This window comes from Dipodomys spectabilis, unplaced genomic scaffold, assembly GCF_019054845.1.
Source record: "Dipodomys spectabilis isolate Male_0828 unplaced genomic scaffold, ASM1905484v1 ptg000215l, whole genome shotgun sequence".
Lineage (NCBI taxonomy): Eukaryota > Metazoa > Chordata > Mammalia > Rodentia > Heteromyidae > Dipodomys > Dipodomys spectabilis.
In genome coordinates this window covers 9,698,372-9,717,268 of record NW_024870892.1, presented here as the reverse complement: position 1 = coordinate 9,717,268, position 18,897 = coordinate 9,698,372, and the positions used below count along the sequence as shown (strand labels likewise).

The 18,897-nt window shown below is 52.3% G+C and overlaps 2 protein-coding genes across 2 annotated transcripts; one reads left to right on the top strand and one right to left on the bottom strand.

Moving 5' to 3' along the window:
- The first annotated feature begins 30 nt into the window (after nt 1–30).
- On the top strand, nt 31–12,786 carry Ndufs7 (NADH:ubiquinone oxidoreductase core subunit S7). The gene is made up of 8 exons (XM_042697311.1): nt 31–166; nt 4,829–4,865; nt 5,989–6,057; nt 6,314–6,431; nt 8,712–8,891; nt 8,970–9,016; nt 10,493–10,581; nt 12,638–12,786. The coding sequence occupies exons 1-8, from the start codon at nt 151–153 to the stop codon at nt 12,733–12,735; spliced, it is 654 nt and encodes a 217-aa protein (XP_042553245.1). The 5' UTR covers nt 31–150; the 3' UTR covers nt 12,736–12,786.
- Nucleotides 12,787–13,788: 1,002 nt separating this feature from the next.
- Nucleotides 13,789–17,175, bottom strand: Gamt (guanidinoacetate N-methyltransferase). Its single transcript, XM_042697135.1, has 6 exons — nt 16,956–17,175; nt 15,920–16,065; nt 15,687–15,750; nt 15,295–15,362; nt 15,038–15,148; nt 13,789–14,192 (listed from the first exon to the last, which is right to left on the bottom strand). The coding sequence occupies exons 1-6, from the start codon at nt 17,134–17,136 to the stop codon at nt 14,052–14,054; spliced, it is 711 nt and encodes a 236-aa protein (XP_042553069.1). The 5' UTR covers nt 17,137–17,175; the 3' UTR covers nt 13,789–14,051.
- Between the last annotated feature and the right edge of the window lie 1,722 nt (nt 17,176–18,897).

Here is an 18,897-nt window from a genome sequence, read left to right as displayed (position 1 = left end):
GGCGCGGGCACGATTACTACCGAAGAGCGGAACGACAGGACCTGGGCTCCGGTTTCCGCACGCGCGCCGAGCCCTTTTGGACCGACGCTCGTGAGACACGGAGCGCTAAGGACGACGGACCGCAGAGGTTGTCTGAAGGCCGAGGCCAAGATGGCGTCCCTGACCGGTGAGCGTGTGCGGGGTGTCGGGGGCCGCGGTCACCGCTGGCTCTGGGGACCCGGGGCCGTCCAGGGTCGGGTCGGGGCTGCAGGAGAATCGGGCTAGGTCGGGATCTGTAAGAGGGAGGACTGCCGAGTCCAGGGGCCGCGCCCCGCCGGGACGTCCGGGCCCCGCCAGGCCTCTTCACGCCAGCGCTGCTCGGGCTCCAGCGTCGCCCGCGACTGTTTATAGTCGGGGAAACCGAGGTTCCGGGGTCCACCCCAGACCGGGACAAGGCCGGAGATGCTGCCTGTGAAGCAGCCGAGAGAGTGAGACAGAGCGTGCACCCTCCTGACAGGAATCAAAGACCCATAGCGAGACCTTCTAGAAGGTTCCAAGAGCACCGGGCAGAGACCCAAGCTATTCCAAGCCCCCTTCGTTTCCTTCACCGAACCTTGGATCCACGTCAGGTGTCTCAAACCTGCCCCGCCTCGGGACCTTTCTGTCCACAGGTGAAGCCTTCTGACCCCTTCTTAAAGTTATTAGGGAGCTGAAATAAAAACGGTACACTTGCCAAGGAAATCCGGCATACTGAAAGACAGTTATCCTGCCCACGGCTTAGTCACCTATGTGCTAACATTAAACATGAGCTGCAGGCCAGGTCTCACTACAGCTCTGGGTTTTTGTTTGTTTTGCTTTTTTGTGGGTTCAGAGTCTTGAATTCAGGTCCTGGGTGCTGCCCCTTAGCTTTTTCTTCTCAAGACTGGCTGGTGCTCTACAACTTTGAGACACACTTACACCTTCAGCTTGTTTGGTGGTTAACTGGAGATTATAATCTCATGGACTTTTCTGGTTGGATTGGCTTCTAACAGTGACCCTCGGATCTCAGTCTTCTGTGTAGCTAGGATTATAGGTGTGAGCCACAGGCACTGGGCTATAGGTATAGTTTTGAAGTCATCAAGAGTAGACGGCAATGATTTGTGGAGTTCTACCTCTTTAACATCTTAGTTCAACCCTGTTCTTTCTGGAAGGAAAGTTACAAGTCATGCTGATGTTGCTGTTTTGTTGTCTATGCCTAAATTGAATGAAAGGCCAATAAGATTGTTGTGATAACCTTTTTGTTATGTGCTTATTTTTCTGTGCAAGTATATAGTTCTGAAGAATTTTCTTTCTTTTCTTTTCTTTTTTCTTTTGTTGTTGTTGTTGATCGTGGGAACTGAACTCTGGGCCTGGGCGCTGTCCCTCAGCTCTTCAGCTCAAGGTTAGCACTCTATCACTTGAGCCACAGCACCACTTCCGGCTTTTATCTGCTTATGTGGTGCTAAGGAATCGAACCCAGGGGCTTATAAATCTGAGGCAGTCTACCACTGAGCCAACTTCCCAGCCTAGTTCTGAATTTTCATGTGCAGAAGCCCTTTGTCAAAACAGCCCATCCCAGGATCCTGTGTAGTAATTCATACATGTAATCTCAGCTACTCTGGAGATGGACATCAGCAGGATCAAGGATCTAAGCCATCTAGGGTTTAAAAAAAAAAGTTGTAAAGACCCCCCCATAAATAAATTGGGTACAGTGGTCATTTCTGTGATTTCAGGTATGCAGGATTCCATAAGCAACCCTGGGCAAAAGCTCAAGACCCTACCTGAAAAACAGCTAAAACAGAGAAGGGTTTGGCCATTGCTAAAATGCTAGAGCTCTTTCTGAGTTCAAACCCCAGTACTGCCAAAAAAAAAAGGGAAAAAGAGGAGGAGAAAACAAAACACTGGATCCAAAACCAGGTATTTGGGACTTACCTGTAATTTTAGATATCTGGGGAGCTGTGGGAGGAGGATTCCTTAAGTCCAGTAGTTCAGGGTCAGTTTTGGCAATAGAGTAGGACCAATTGAAAGACCTATTTCAAAAAGAAACAAACAAACCTAAAACTAAAGCCAGCCACCCGTGGTTCATGCCTGTAACCCTAGCTACTCAGGAGGCTTGAGATCTGGGGCTAAGGTTTGAAGCCAGCCTGGGTAGAAAAGTCCTTGAGACTTTTTCTCCAATGAACCAGCAGGAGGCTGGAAATGTGGATTGAATAGTAGAGTGCCAGCCTTGAGTGAAAAGAGCCCAAAAAGAGTACTAGGCTCTGAGTTCAAGCCCCAGTACTGGCAAAAAAAAAAAAAAGTCTGAGGCCGGGCGCTGGTGGCTTACGCCTGTAATCCTAGCTACTCAGGAGGCTGAGATCTGAGGATCATGGTTCAAAGCCAGCGCGGGCAGAAAAGTCCATGAGACTTATCTCCAATAAACCACTAGAAAACCGGAAGTGGCACTGTGGCTCAAATGATAGAGCATGCGCCTTGAGCTGAAGAGCTGAGGGACAGCACCCAGGCCCAGACTTCAAGCCCCATCACTGACCAAAAAAAAAAAAAAAGAGTTTGATCAACAACACATTTACTTTGTGTGAACTTATCCAAGGCCCTCCTAGGAAGGGGAACTGAGGCCCAGGCAGAGGCAGCTTATGCAAGAGTCTAGGGTTATCTTTGGGTTCAGCTTAGACCTGCCAAGAAGTAAGGTCATAGTCATGACCTTGGGGAACAAGCAACACTGGGTTATTTAGGCTGAGGCAGAATCAAGAAGGAAGTCGGACAGGAAGAAGCTGTGAATGGTAGCCTCTGGCCCTGGAGGGAACTTCACTCCAGCCTCCCCATTCCCATCATGCCCAAGATCAAGATATTACAGTGATCAACTTGTAAACATTGTTACTGTCTTCTCTTTATTTTTGTCTTATTAGGGTTTCTTGCACTTTGCACTCTTATCACTTGAGTCATGCCTTCAGCCCTTTTGCTTTTAGGGTTTTTGGGGGGTTTTGTTATTGTTTTTGTTCGTCGTGGGGCCTGAACTCTGGGCTTGGGCACTGTTCCTCAGCTCTTCAGCTCAAGGCTAGCGCTCTACCACTTGAGTCACAGTGCCACTTCCAGCTCTTTCTGCTTATGTGGTGCTGAGGAATTGAACCCAGGGCTTCATGCATGCAAGGCAAGCACTCTACTGCTGAGCTACCTTCCCAGCCCTAGGTTGGTTTGTGTGTGTGAGAGAGAGAGAGAGAGAGAGATCTGAAGTGCTAATTTTTCCTGGCCTCAAAATACAATCCTCTTGCCTCAGCCTTCCTAATAGCTGGGACCATGGGTGTGTGCTACTACATCCAGCTCTTCTATTGTTGTTTATATGTTTCTAAATTGTGTGTTTTGCTTTGTTTTGGTTTTTGAAGGTTGCTGGAGTTTCAACTTACCACCTTAAATTTTACACCTTACACCCCCTAGTCATTTGCTTTGGTTGTTTTTTGGATAGGATCTCAGGATTTGGGGGGTGGAGGTCCTGGGCACTCTGCCTGGGCACTGTCCCTGAGCTCTTCTGCTCAAGGCTAGTACTCTACCACTTGAGCCACAGCTCCATTTCCAGATTTTTGGTGGCAAATTAGAGAAGAGTCTCTTGTACTTTCCTGCCCCAGGCTGGCTTTAAACCCATGATTGTCAGATCTCAGCCTTCTAAGTAGCTAGGGTTACAGGTATGAGCCAGTGGTGCCCAGTGGGTCTCAAGTTTTTCCCTCTACAAGCTTCACAGGCCCAAGACTACAAATTCTCTATGCTTCCAATGTAGCTAGAATTACAAGATGAAGTCTTGCTACCTTTTTGCCTAGGTTGGCCTAGAATTACATCCTCCTGATCTCTGCCTCTCTTTACACTTCTGTAGAGTGTCCAAGTTTTAAACATGTGTATGAGGGACACAGTAGGACTCAAGTACCCCAATCCTGGCCACTCTGGCTGTCCCATGTCCCTCAGGTTCTCTCACCCCCTCAGCCCACCCCTCTTGCGTGTGCATGGGCTCTCTCTCTCGCGCTCGCTCTCTCTCTCTCTCTCTCTCTCTCTCTCTCTCTCTCTCTCTCTCTCTCTCTCTCTCTCTCTCTCTCTCTCTCTCAGTTGGTCATGGGACTTGAACTACTCTGGGCCTGAACGCTGTCCCTCAGCTCTTCAGTTCAAAGCGAGCACTCTACCACTGCTCTTCTCTTAACGCTTCAGGCTGCTTCCTCTGGGAGAGTTCTCCACAGAGGCCTTCTTTTGGACTGCATCTTTCTGGCTTTCCATTGCCTGATAGCTCTACTCAGTGACACATGGCTGTGTAGGTTGGTGTGTTGGATGTCTTCACTGCGTGCCAGAGGACCAGGCTGTGCTAAACAGAGTCTGAAACCCTTAAACCCCATGCTGCGTGTCTTGCTCATAGCCAAGGCCACAATAGTCCTGAGTACCCAGGAGGGTCCTGGAGTTTTGGAGGAAATAGGGAGCACATCAGTGTATATGACCAAGAGAATGAGCACCAGGATCCAGAGGGCTGGCAGGCTGGTGTGGGCCTGATGTCCTGGGCATGAGTTGAAATCTGCCCTCAGGAGAAGGCATCAGCCACTTGTAAATGTGGAGCAGGGTGAGAACCACAAGTGTAAAGGCCCTGAGGTAGAATCAGAGAGTCCTACAGGAAGAAGCAGGAGAGGAGAGGAGTCATAGGAGAGGGTGGCTTTGGTGTAGAGCATGGGTTTAAGTAGATAAGAGATGGGGGTGAGGAGGGCCTGACTGGAGAGTGCTGGCCCCAGCACTCTAGGGGATGATCCTACCAAGTCTGAGCTGGCCACCTGCAGTACACTACTCCTACCTCTGGTTCTTTCCACAGCTCCTGGCTTGCTCTGCATTCGGGTCCTTGGCCTGCGGTGAGTACCTGACAACCTGTGGAAGCCCTGTAGAGCCGGGAGGGTACACTGGAGCCCAGAGCTGGGAGGAACTTCCGCAGTGATCGGCAAAGGAACCACTTGGTGTGAAGTCTTCCAGCAAGTTGAGGCAGCACAGGGCTCCCTGGGGACAGCAGAGGCTGGCAGAGCAAGGAGTCAACTTGTGTCTGCCTGGCTTTGCACCCCCAGCTCCCTCACTACCCATCTTAGCAAAGTGTTCTGCAAGCCCTGGCCAGCCTGGGCCATCATGTGCCTGCCTCCTTGTGACTTAGATAAGGTTGCGAGGGCCACCCTCCTAGGGGAGCTATCAAATGTCCCTTCAACCAGGACCTGGAGTTTCTTTCTGTACACAGTCCCAGAGCTTAGACTTTCCTTAGAACTCAGTGGCCCATTAACAAGCTGGTAAGTCCTGGAAGAAACTATTAAAAACTACTCCAGTCAGGTGCTAGTGGCTCATGCCAGTATCCTAGCTACTAGGGAGGCTGAGAGCTGAGGATCAAGGTTCTAAACCACCTCAGGCTAGAAACTCAGTCTCCAGTTAACCACCAAAAAGGCACAAGTGGAACTGTGGCAGAGAGCTAGCCTTGAACAAAAACCTCAGTAGCTGGGCTTATAACTCATGCCTGTAATCCTAGTTACTCAGGAGGCTGGATCTGAGGATCATAGTTTGAAGCAGCACAGGCAGGAAAGTCTGTGAGACTCTAATCTCCAGTTAACCACAAGAAAACTGGAAGTGGTGCTGAGGTTCAGAGTGGTAGAGCACTAGCCTTGAGGGAAAAAGCTCAGGGACAGCGCCCAGGCCATGAGTTCAAGACCCATGACTGACAGGAAAAAAAAAACCACAGGGAAGGACACAGGCCCTGAGTTCAAGCCTTAGGACCAGCATTTAAAAAAAAGTAAGACAAAACAAAAAACACCTACTCCCTCATGGGGCATGTGATGGCCACTGGACTCTAGGGAGTCCAGCCAGTGGCCTGAGGTTGACAGTGGGAGTAGAGCAGGGGAGGAGTTCAGCAGAGTGGGACGATCAGCTGGGGAGGGCTCTTGGCCAGGGCTCCAGGAAAGCCATGGACAGCCACTGACCCTTTGTCCTTCTCCCCGACAGTTCATGCGCGGGTGCAGCAGTGCAGGCACGGGGCATCCATCTGAGCGTGGCCAATGAGGGCCCAAGCAGGTAGGCTGGCCTTTGGCAGGAGGCCACACCCCTTGCACTGTCCCTGCCTCCTTCATTGGCTATACCCATGGGGCTGCCAAAGCCTGAACCTGGTCCTTGGCCTGTTCTGTTCGAAGCTTTTGTTTATGCCTACTTCCCTGTTTCTCTGTGGAAAGCTATTGTGGATCCCTCTCCCCCAGTAGGGGGTGAGCCAGCACCCACCCGCAGGGGTACCTGGCTGGCTCACACCAACTATGTCCTGTATCCCCACATTCAGTACCCAGCCTGCTGTGTCCAAGGCCGGAGCTGTGGTCACCAAATACAGCGACATTCCTAGGAACCGGGGCGAGTATGTGGTGGCCAAACTGGATGACCTCATCAACTGGGCCCGCCGGGTGAGCCCCGTGTGCCTCCTGACCCTCTGTGTCCTGTAGGCCCCCACTGCACATGTGCCTCCAGCCTCCCCACACCCACAGCCTAGAGAGCAGGTGGGACTCTCCTAGAGGCTCCTCCATTCTGAGGGGTCAAAATCTGTACCCCCATATTGGGGATCCCCCAACCTCCCTCCTCGTCCCCAAGTCCTGTCCTTGCTATGGCAGTCACTACTGCCAAGCTCCTGCCCTGCCTTTTATTGCCCCCCTGCCCCGACCCCCGTGAGCCCCAGCGAGATGACCCCACCCCTCCTCTAGTTCTTTTTCTGGTCTCTGTATTTTTCTCCTCTATTGTAAAATATTTATTTATTGACAGTGCTGGGCCTCCTGCTTGCTAGGCAGGTGCTATACCTTTGTGCCATTGTTTTTGTTTTTTGTGCCAATACTGGGGCTTGAACTCAGGGTCTTGGTCACTGTCCCTTAGCTTTTTCAAGCAAGGCTGGTGCTATACCACTTGAGCTAGCCCTTCACTTCCACTTGGTTAACTGGAGAAAAGAATCTCACGGGCTTTTTCACCCAGGCTGGCTTCAGTTATCCTGGATCTCAGCCTCCTGAGTAGCTAGGATTACAGGTGTAAGCCACCCATGCCTGGCTTAAAAGTAATTTTAAGTCAGAAGAATCATGCATGTTGAAGTTTAAGTCGTTCTAAATAAATCTGACAGCCTCTTTTTGAGGTGCCCCACAGCAATGTCTGTGCCATGTGTCCCTCCAAGTCCACAGAGTGGTCTCTACACCATGCATTCCTCTAGCCTGCTCTCACCCAGCTGTCTGGCTTCACAGCGCTGGGTAGCACCCGGTGGTGACAGCTCAAGTCTAACAATTGTCCATTGTCAGGCATGCTCATGGGCTCTGCTTTTGCTTCTCTGCATTGTGCCCAGTGTACTCATGGTCATCCTGCACTGCCAAAGAGATGCCCTCTGTAGGAACACGGCCACCTGTGGCTCAGGGATCAGTAGAGGCCTTTTCCTGTTCTGTACCCCAGCTTTACCCCATGCTGGGCATCCCCACATGTGCAAGCTACAGAGACCACTTTTAGTTCTCAGGCCCAGGTACAGAATAAGCAGGACCCGTGGGGGGAATCAAGGCACCCCCAGATGAGGGAAATAGCAGAGCAGCTGGGGGATCCAGGAGGTTCCTGTTGAATTGGCTCTTGTGCTAACCCAGGAACAAGTCCTGTGGATGCTGGTAGGAACAGCTCTGCAAGGCAGGCCCCCTTCCCCCAGGGGCCCGGGCAACATCCAGAGTCCTAGTGTTTACAGCTGCACCTCCCACGCAGCTACTGAATGTGGCTGGTGCCCATAGAGCACGTGGATCTGCAGTGGTAGCTGGCCTGCTGTTTTTTCCATTAGCAATTTTACTCCCCCTACCTCCCTTCCCCCACTCCCCCTACCAATCTGGTTTTGAACTCTGGGCCTGGGTGCTATCCCTGAGCTTTTTTGCTCAAGGCTAGCACTCTACCAACATTGAGCCAAGGTTCCAATTCTGGCTTTTTGATAATTAATTGGAGGTAAGAGTTTCACAGGCTTTCGTAACCAGGCCATCTTCTAATCCACAATCCTCAGATCTTAACATCCTAAGTAGCTAGAATTACAGGTGTGAGCCTTTGGTACCTGGCTGCAAGTGCACTTCCAAGCCACCTCCAGGGGCTGGTGTGTCTGGCCACTGCCCTTAGGAAAAGAGCTGGGTGGCTTTTTTTTTTTTTTAATGCCAGCTTGAACTCAGGGTTTTAGTGCTGTCCTGAGCTGCTTTTTTGCTCAAGGCTATCACTGTACTACTTGAGTCCTAGCCTTCTGGTTTTTTGGGTAGTTTATTAGAGATAAGACTCTCACAAGCTGGGTGCCTGGGGCTCACAGCTGTAATCTTAGCTACTTAGGAGGCTGAGATCTAAGGATCATGGTTTGAAGCCAGCCCAGGCAGGCTTCAAAGTCTGTGAGTCTTTTTCTGGTCCTGGTCACTGTCCCTGAGCCTCTTTGTGCTCAAGGCTTGTGCTCTACCACTTGAGCCATAGCACCACTTCTGGCTTTTTCTAAGTAGTTTCTCAGATATAAGACTCTCACAGACTTTTCTGCCCAGGTTGGCTTTGAACTGTAATCCTCAGATCTTAGTCACCTAAGTAGTTAGGATTACAAGGCTGGGCTACCAGTGGCCAACAGGGTGACTTTCTTTTCAAGCGAGGTTGTGAACCTAGGTTTTCCTACATGAAACCCACACGGGCAACATGTGACCTGAGCACCTGCCCCACAGAGCTCACTGTGGCCCATGACCTTCGGCTTGGCCTGCTGTGCTGTGGAGATGATGCACATGGCAGCACCCCGCTATGACATGGACCGCTTTGGTGTGGTCTTCCGTGCTAGCCCACGCCAAGCCGACGTAATGATTGTGGCTGGCACACTCACCAACAAGATGGCCCCAGCACTCCGCAAGGTAAGCCATGTCCCTGCCCAAGCAGCCAGCCCAGGTTACTGAGCTGCTTGCAGACATCAGATCCCATGTCTCTTGTAGGTCTATGACCAGATGCCGGAGCCACGTTATGTTGTGTCCATGGGGAGGTGAGTGCCAAGCCGGCTCCTTCCATTCCCCATGCTTTGCCCTGCTCACGTATCTGAATGTAGTTGACATTCGATAGAACCACAACAGAGCTGGGTGCCTGTGTTCAGTTCAGGCCATCAGATCTGCCCTCACCCCAGAATGATTTCTTTTGGCCTTCCTTGGCCCAGGCAGCAGGCTTCAACCATCTTATTTTCCTTCCCTTTGCCTTATAATTTTGGGGGCTATGTCACCCCCAGAAGACAAGCTTGCACTCTCCCCATCTTTTTTTTCTCTTCTTTTTTCTTTGGTCGGTCGTGGGGCCTGAACCCTGGGCCTGGGCACTGTCCCTCAGCTCTTCAGCTTAAAGCTAGAACACTACCACCTGAGCCACAGCCCCACTTCCAGCTTTTTCTGCTTATGTGGTGCTGAGGAATCGAACCCAGGGCCTCGTGCATGCAAGGCAAGCACTCTACCACTGAGCCACCTTCCCAGCCCCTCTTTTTTCTTTCTTTCTTTCTTTTTTTTTTTTTTTGGGGGGGGGGGACGTGCCAATCTAAGGCTTGTATTCAGGGCCCAGCACTGAGCTTTGCCCAAGGCTAGCATTCTACTACGTAAGCCTCAGCTACATTTCTGGCTTTTTGGTAGTTAATTGGAGATAAGAGCCTCACAGAATTTTCTGCCTGGGCTGGCTTTGAACTACGATCCTCAGATCTCAGGGCCATAGGCATGAGCCACCAGTGTCTCATTTTTGGTTTTGTTTGTTCTTTTGCTGGTTCTGGGGAGCTTGAACTCAGGGCCTAGGCACTGTCCCTGAACCTCTCTGTGTTCAAGGATAGTGCTCTGCCACTTGAGCCACAGCACCGCTTCTGGCTTTTTCTGTTTATGTGGTACTGAGGAATTGAACCCAGGGCTTCATGTGTGCTAGGAAAGCACTCTACTGCTAAGCCATATTCCTGGCCCCCTAGTGTCTCATTTTTTTGGAGACAGAAAACACATAGTATAAATTTCAGCCTTGCTTTTTTTTTGGGGGGGGGGGTGGGCAGCCAGTATGTATGCCAGTACGTGGACTTGAATTCAAGACTTTGTGCTCTTGCTCTCTTTCTGCTCACAGCTGGTGCTCTACCACTTGAGTCACACTTCTAGTCCATCATTTTTACTGGCTACTTAGAATCTCTTGGGACTTTTCTACTAGGGCTGGCTCAGTTGCCCTGTGCCCTGGGACTTTGTCCTTGGCAATCTTTGCTGATTGGGGGGTTTGTGGTTAGAAATCTTTGGATCCCACATTTCCTAGCCTCTTCCACATTTCTCAGCCTCCTGTTTGATTACACCCCACCCATCCCATGGCAGGCTCCACGAGGCCACTTGCTGGCTGCTTGCTTACAATGTCTCTTTGTCTGGCTCTGGTCTTTTCTGACTGCCCAAACCCCTGTTGGCATTCGAAGCAGACAGCAGGGGCTGCAGGGGCTGAGCCATCCTCATTGTGTCTTCCCCCACAGCTGTGCCAACGGAGGCGGATACTATCATTACTCCTACTCTGTCGTGAGGGGCTGTGATCGCATTGTGCCTGTGGACATATACGTACCAGGTGAGACTGGGCCCTTGTGACGCTACTCAAGCCACCAAGAGCAGAGAGACTACCTCCCCCAGGCCTGGCCTTTACCCCAGGGCAGTATCAGGGTTGAAGGTGCCTGCATAGGTGGAAGGGAGGATAGGCAGCGTTTGCTAGCTATAAGCTACATACAGCTCTGCCCAACTTAAAAAAAGAAAAAAATACCACACCTGGCACTGGTGGCTCCTACCTGCAATCCTAGCTACTCAGAGACTGAGGTCTAAAGTTCACAGTTTGAAATCAGCCCAGGCAGAAAATCTGTCAGACTCTTACCTCCCATTAGTGAAACGGAGCTGTGACTCAAGTGGTAAAACACAAGGTTAAGTAAAAAACCAAGCAAGAGCACAAAGCCCAGAGTTCAAACCCCAGTACCAGCACACACACATACACACACACACAAAACGTACCACATAGGATGCAGTTCTTGAAACCAACAGGACAGGAGGCTAGTCTAAACTCTCTGGTCCTTGTCCTCAGAAGGGTAAGTCTTCTAATCATGTCCCACACAGCCTTTGGACTATGCCAATACGGTATTACCTGGAATTCACATTTCACTGGTCATCCTCTATTTGACCTGGTAGCCCCGTGGACCCTCTCATATGGTCCCAGCCAGCCTGGCACCCAAAGGGAGCCTGCTGGAGTATTTGCCTTGACAGTAGTCAGTACGGTCAGGAATGGGAGCAGGACACAAAAATTCCTAGTTCTTGCTGCCTGGCATTGTGCCCTTAGTGCCGTGGTCAAGTTCTCAGCTGCTCAGGAAAATGAAAGTCATGTCATGACCTCCCAAACAATGGCAAGACAAGTTTGCCATTGAATGATGATGGCTGTCTGGAAACAATTTGTTTGGAGTTCTGTACTAAGATCTGTTCTCTGACACAGGGGCCCAAGGTGGCCCTGCCTGGTCCTCATCCTCCCCAGGACTGTACACTATGGGGTGCTGGTATGGGACTTGGCTTCCTTCCACCTCATCCAGTCCCAGCCTCTACCTGCTACAACTCCAGGGGTCCCAGTGGCCCTGCCCTCAACTGTCTTCTGCTGTCTGGCCACTTCTAGCCACTTCACACTGACTGCCGGATAGCCAGGTGGGGGTTGGCTGGGCAGGGAAGATGGCACTCAGGGCCAGAAGTGCAGTCATTGGATCCTGTGTCATTTCCACAGGTGGTAGGTATAGGCCTACCCCTTCCCTCAGTCGCAGGCATCTACCTGTGTCCCCAACCCATGTTTTCCTTTCCTACCCAGCCCAGGGACCCCTTGGCACTCCAGCATGCTGTACCTTGTAGACTTTTTTTTTTTTTTAAACCAGTGCTGGGGTTTGAACTCAGGGCCTGGGCACTGTCCTTGACCTTTTTGCTCAAGGCTAGCACTGTACCACTTGAGCCACTGCACCCACTTCCAGCTTTTTCTGTTTATGTGGTACTGAGGAATTGAACCCAGGGCTTCATGCATGGTAGGCAAGCCACATTCCCAGCCCCTTGAAGACTTCTTTTTTTTTTTGCCAGTCAAGTCAGGGCCTAGGCTCTGTCCCTGAGCTCCTACCACTTGAGCCACAGTGTGCCACTTCTGGCTTTTTGTTTATGTGGTACTGAACCCAGGGCTTTATGCATATTAGGCAAGCATTCTACCACTAAGCCACATCCCCAGCCCCCCTTGTAGACTTTGAGGAGTCTTTTTTTTTTTTCCCCCCTTTCTTTCTTGTGCCAGTGCTAGGGCTTAAAATCAGGGCCTGGTAACTTTCCCTTAGCATTCTGACTCAAGGCTGGAGCTTTACCATTTGAACCACACCTCCACTTCTAGTTTGTTTTTTTTTCTTTTTTTTGGGGGGGGGGGGGCGTAATTAGTATTTCAGTGAAGGTAAGTCTGATGGACTTTCCTGCCTAGGTTGCCTTTGAATCATGATACTCAGCTTTCAGCCTTTTGAGTAGCTAAGAATAAAGGCATAAGCCACTGGCACCTGGCTTGTAAGGGACTTAGACAATGTAGGAAGAGGGTAGCCCAGAATACAGGAGGGACACTGAGATTTTGGTCCCCATAGGCTGTCCCCCAACCGCAGAGGCCCTGCTCTACGGCATCCTACAGCTGCAGAGGAAGATCAAGCGGGAGAAGAGACTCAAAATGTGGTACCGAAGGTAGTGCTGCCCATGCTACTACCCTGCAATTGTGAATAAATCCATAGTAAACTTGCCTGAGTCTGAATCCTAGTGTCCATGGGGTAGGGGAGCAGTGGGAGGCAACAGGTGGATCCTGGCATCTTGCCTCTAAACAGGGGCTGTTACTATTCTATAGACATCAGACTTGGTTATGAACCCCCTGCCCAGTCACTCAGCTGAGCCCTCCCAGGAAGGAGTGGCTTTGGAGAGCAGAAAGCTGTGAGTCTTGATGCAGTCTCCCTCTCAGGCCCACAGTAGCTGAGCACAGCCCATCATCCCTGCCCACACCTGAGTATCCAGGCTCAAACACTGTTTCTAAGCTATTTCTGGGGCCATCATCCATGCCCACACCTGAGCACCCAGAGTTCAAACATTGTTTCTAAGCCATTCCTGGGCAGTGGGGACTCTAAGACGCATTAGCAGTAGCTGCCTCTTAGCTGGAACACACCAAGACAGGCCTAGATGAGCCCTGGGGGGACCATGTACATCCAGGGCTGTAGGAAGACCTTTCCTCCTTCTCCTGACCTGGTACTCTTGGCCAGGGCCTCCCTCTAGAATCTGCCTTGTGTTCTCTAGCCCACAATTCTACAATGTCTTAGCGACAACACTGGTCAGGGCTATGGTGATGGCTACCCAAGTCACTGGGGGTAAGCTGCCCAACCCAGCTTGAGGGCAGCATTTAGAACAAGACCACACTGAAATGGGAAGTCTCACAGGTAAGAGAAGCTTCAACCAGGGCTTAGGGGCTGAGTCTGCAGCTTGACTTTTGTACTCATGGTGGGGATCAGCAGCCGGAACAGACAAGATGGTTCCAGTGCAGTTGGCCTGGATATGTGGATGATGCAGAACAGGGCTACAGAGGGACCCAGGCAAGATATTTGGAAGGATTTTCGTATTGGGGGACAGAATACCACAAATGACATAGTTGAACCCTCTACTGCACAAGGGCTTTCATCTGGCTCCTGGTCATGGCTGCCTGGAAGATCTTGGGTACTGGCATCATGAGTGAATGGCAGGTAATCACAGACGGAGGCTTAGAAACAGGCAAGGAGAGCCCCCAGGAAGGCCAATGGGAAGCTGCATGGTCACCCACCACTGACTGGCCAGGCCAGCACCATCATTTATTTCACCCTTGGGCTCTGGGGACCAGCAGGCTGCTGCTGGAGCTTAGGAAGGCTGCCCTGTGTCAGCAGGGACAACCAGGGCTGAGGCTAGGGCTCACCCTCTAGCCACCAAGGCACTGATAGGGGTGCAGAAACACTGGTCCAGAGACCCTGAGGCTCCCCCAGGGCCAGCAGCTCAGTGCTTGGTGACCCGTGGTGTGATCATCTGTGGGAAGGCGTAGTAGCGGCAGTCGGCAGGTGGGGCGAGTGCCATCACTTCAGTGCAGATGTTGTCCCTCCGGAAGCCCGCCTCCTGCAGCGCTGGCACCTGTGTCTCCTGGTGAGAGGGGCTCAGGTCATCCCAGGATTGGGCCTGGCCACACCCCCGGGGGCACATGAGATGCTGCCCTAGACATGAATAGGAATCCCCAGCTTTCAGCCTGGACAGTAGCCAGCTCAGCCCCTAGGTATCCTCCCATACCAGTCCCAGGAAGGATAGTGATACACTAGAGCCCACCTACGGGATCCCCAGTGGGCTTCTTTTGCTCTTGCCACTGTCCAGAGTAAGAGAACCAGGACAGGAAAAGGACACAGGCTGCTAGCTAGCTCATAATTTTGTTCACCCTGTGTCACTAGCAGGCTCTCAGAACTTCTGTGGGTTCCTAGGAGAGTAGCTAAAAAAAAAAAAGGATTGTCGCCTGGTGCCAGTGGCTCATGCCTGTCATCCTAGCTACTAGGGAGGCTGAGATCTGAGGATCTCAGTTCAAAGCCAGCCCAAAAAACCACTGTGGCTCGAGTGGTAGAGCCTTACCCTTGAGCTGAAGAGCTGAGGGACAGTGCCCAGGCCCAGAATTCAAGCCCCACAACAAACAAAAAAAAAAGGTGGGGCGGGGGGAACCCTGCTGAACAGGTAAAAGGGCACTGAGGAGAATGGGAGGGGCTGAGCTGTATCCACATGCTGGAGAGTAACGGGAAGTGATTTGAGCTGGTGAGGCGTCTTGGTGATTTCAAAGTAGAAAAATCAGCACACCAACCCACCCAAGAGTTTAACCCCTGAGATCCATGGGACAGAGGCTCTCCCCAACATCAACAGGGTGACCACAACTCTCCCCCTCCCTCCCCCCCACCAAGGTCCCTGCCAGACATTGAGGTAGGGTCCACCAGGAACTCCCAGGTTTGCACCTCAAACATGATGGTAATGTCTGAATACTTGGACTTCATCAGTTCTCCCCAAGAGGTGAGATTGCAATATGTGAGGACACCTCCAGGCTTCAGCAGGCGGAAGGCATGGTTCTGGGGAAAGAAACCAAGTAATCAGGAGAGAGCCTGAGGTGTAAATAGAGGGGGATCGATCCCTGTGAGGCCCCCACACCCTAACAAGTCAGCAGTGAGTAAGAGAGGTGCTGACTACAGACAGCCCCATGAAGCTGCATTCTCACCTTGATGAAGTTGAACTGGTGTGTATGCCAGGTCTCCTCTGAAAGGGGGTATGTGTCATACAGGATCCCTGCATAGGGCATACAAACTGGCAATCAGGGCCACCATAGCCTCACCCAGCCTTACCTGGCTAGTCCTGGAGCTGCACAAGCTGTGTTTCAAAAGCTACCCTGGTGTGAGCCCCAGCTACCTTTTCCATTCACCACCATCTTGTTGTGTTTCTGTGCACAGGCCCTCTGTGTATGTGTGCCGTTGTATGACCTCCACACCAACTCCAACCCCCAGGCTTGTCCCTGAGTACATACTAGAGAGTGTATCAAAATGTCCCTCTGCAAGCAAAGGAGGAGCTGATGGTGCAGTTGCAGGCAGAGGGCCCCATGTAGGTTCCCCTCACCGTCAAAGTGATTGTCCGGAAGTGTGGGCGCCACCTCTTCCCACAGGCCTTTTAAGGGGACCACCTTGGAGATGGGAGAACAAGAGAAGATTGGGGTTCAAAGAGGATCCTATCACTACTTGCTGTAGGGAGGAATAGGAGACTCCCAAGGGAGGAGGCTGCCCCTTCCCCCCTCTCCATGTCACCCCAGGCTCCTGTCCCTCTGAGGAGTGAGCCTACAAGTCACTGGGCACCTTGTGTGGCTGCTGTGAGGCCCAAGCCTGGAGCCGCTGGAAGACACCATCATTGCACTCGATGATCCAGTGCTCCTCGATGGGGGCTTCCTGCAGCCTTGTGGCTGCAATGGCCATGCCAAAGCCCACCTCTAGGACCCGGCCCCCTAGGAGATAAAGGACACCAGGCATCAGAGTGGGTCCTGGGTGGACCTGGCCATAAGTCACATCTACCCTATGTGTGACCAGTTGGAAAGGAACTGTGGGTGGGTAGAACACAGTAGCCCTAAGGACAGAATCGCGTGGGCCTCGGCAGTAGCCAGAGAGAAAATGTCCAGCCTCAGGCCAAAGCTTTTGGGACCAGCCCCAATCTATGTGTGGAGGGGGGTCAGAGCCTTGGACTTTGAGCCCCTGCCCACGCTGTTTGTGCTGGTGGCCCTTATCTCTCCAGTTAGTTACTTTCCTGTCCCCTCCCCCTGGCCGTGGGATTTCCAAGGACAAGGCCTTGTTTCGAGGATTGGGAGTCACAGTGATCTGAGCGGGAAGGAGCTCTAGATCACAGAGTGGAACACCCCCTCCCCCAACCCTGCGTGGAACAGTGCAACTGCCCATTTCCCAGAGGCCCTGGAAGGATTGGGGCTGGGGAACACTCCAGCTTCCACACTAGGCAGTGCAGAGCCAGTTTAGTGGACAGCTGTATCTCTGCTCAGCTTTCTCAAGCTATTCTTAGCCACCAGGGGGCGGGACCCCCACCGTCCCGGGCAGTCAGACACTCTCCCCCAGCCAGATTCCCCTGTCCCTCCCACAAGCCGAGTTCCACCCCAGGTTGTGCGTCAGGGCATCCAGACCCCCGCCCTCCCTCGGCCTAGCCTGGAGAATCGGGGTTCATGACGTTCCCAGTACCTAACAAGCGCGCCTGCTGCGTGCGGGCCCCGTGCCCGCAGCACCCCTTCTGCAGCCTCGGTGGCCACCACCTCCGGGCGAGGAAACCGAGGCACACAGAGAGGCTGCTTCGTGTCGACTGGAGCGCCCCGCCCTCACGGCCCAGGCCCGGTACCTCGGGAGGCGGCGGCGGCCGCCAGAGCGTGCATGTAGGGAGTCTCCCAGCGCTCCATCACCGGCTTGCCCAGGATTTGCAGGTGTGTGTCAGATGCATCGTAGGCCGCCGGCGCCGCGCGCCATGCAGGGCTGCAGTCCTCACCGGGCGCGAAGAGCGGGCTGGCAGCGGGGACACTCATGGTGCGGTGGCCGCCAGGACGCGTCCGGACCTCCGGCCGCGGGCGAAGCCTCTGTGGGGGCCTTCCGGGCAGGCGGGGCTGGTGGGAGGAGGGGGCGGGGATAGGCTGTGGGGGCGGGGCCAGAGCTCCCCCCCCGTGGAGGCGGGGCTACCGGGAGGGAGGGGCGGAGCCTGGGGTGGGGCCTTCGAGACCAGGCCCCGTTGGAGGCCGGCGGGGGTGTGGCCGGATTCATCAAGCCTCGGCCCTGCGGCCTTCAGTCCCCACTTTGTCTTTTACTTGCCTGGGAATCCCTCACCGGGAAGGGGCGCGAAGACCTGACGTTTTCCTAGCGCTATTGCAAAGTGTTTTTGAATATTTTAAATCATTTAACCTTCAGAATAGGCTGGGTTTCTCACTTTACGGATGAGGAAACCAGCAAAACCTAAGCCAAGAGGGTGGGGGGAGAGGTTCAATATTAGAACTCCCAACAGCACCCTGGAGGTGAGGGTTCACACCAATGACCATAGCTACTCAAGAGGCTGAGGTCTGAGAATCACAGTTCAAAGCCAGTCTGTGAGACTTACCTCCAATTAACCACCCAAAGAACCCGGCCTCGAACAATAAAGCTAAGGACAGCACCCCAACACACACACACACACACACACACACCAGAAAGTCGCCACCTTTTCCACTTCACTGAACTGCCACTCCCCAATAACCCACCCCTGCTAGCTTCAGGTCACACAGCATCCTGATAGGGGAAGAACTAGGACAGCATTCAATCCTAGATGAGATCCTCATTCCTAGGAAGTCAGGCCGAGCATAGTGCCCAGCTACTTCTGCTATCTACAGCCCCAGCCCCAGGCAGCCACTGGGGGGTCAGATTCCTCCTTAGCCTGAATCCCTAGTTCTATGATTTCCCTTTTCTGGACTTGTTAACTCAATAAGCTCCCTTTCCACAGTTTAGCATGCTCCTTCCCCTTCCCATAGCTTAGCATGTTCCTTTCCTAGGCAACACTAGGCCCATTTAGTAAAGGCAGTAAATAATCAGCCTCTAATCTCCCCTTTGTCTTGAGATGGCACTTCTCTGGGGCAGCTACCACCATATAAGGCAGCAAGATCCCCTTAGAGTGACCTTCAGGTCTGGGCAGCTGCAGGACCCCTTGTCCTACTTGGGCAGCAGCCATAAATCCTAACCCACCATGATGAAGCCCCTGGCCCACACATCCACAGCAGGGTTATAAAAGGTCACTAGACACAATAGCTGGCACTTCTCTCCTGAGAAGGAGTCTTGTGGTCCCTTTACTGGCAATAAACTTTTTCTTTGTTCTTTGTACCTGGATGTCTGCATGGTTTTCTGGAAAAGTCTAATTTACTCTTACAGGACTGAACACAAAACTATGGCACAAACCCTGAGCACTCTCAAATCCCCACAGAACACTATGGGTGTTTTTTGTTTTTTGTTTTTTTGTGTGCTGGTCCTGAGGCTTAAACTTAGGACCTGAGCACTACCTCTGAGCTCTATTTTCACTCAGGCTAGTGCTCTACCATTTAAGCCACAGTGCATTTCCAGCTTTTTGATGGTTAATTGGAGCTCAGAGTCTCAGAGGACTGGAAATGTGGCTTAGTGATAGAGGGCTTGCCTAGCATGCATGAAACACTGGGTTCAATTCTTCAATACCATATAAACAGAAAAGGCCAGAACTGGTGCTGTGGCTCAACTGGTAGGGAGCTAGCCTTGAACAAAAGGAGCTCAGGGACAGTGACCACCCAGACCCTGAG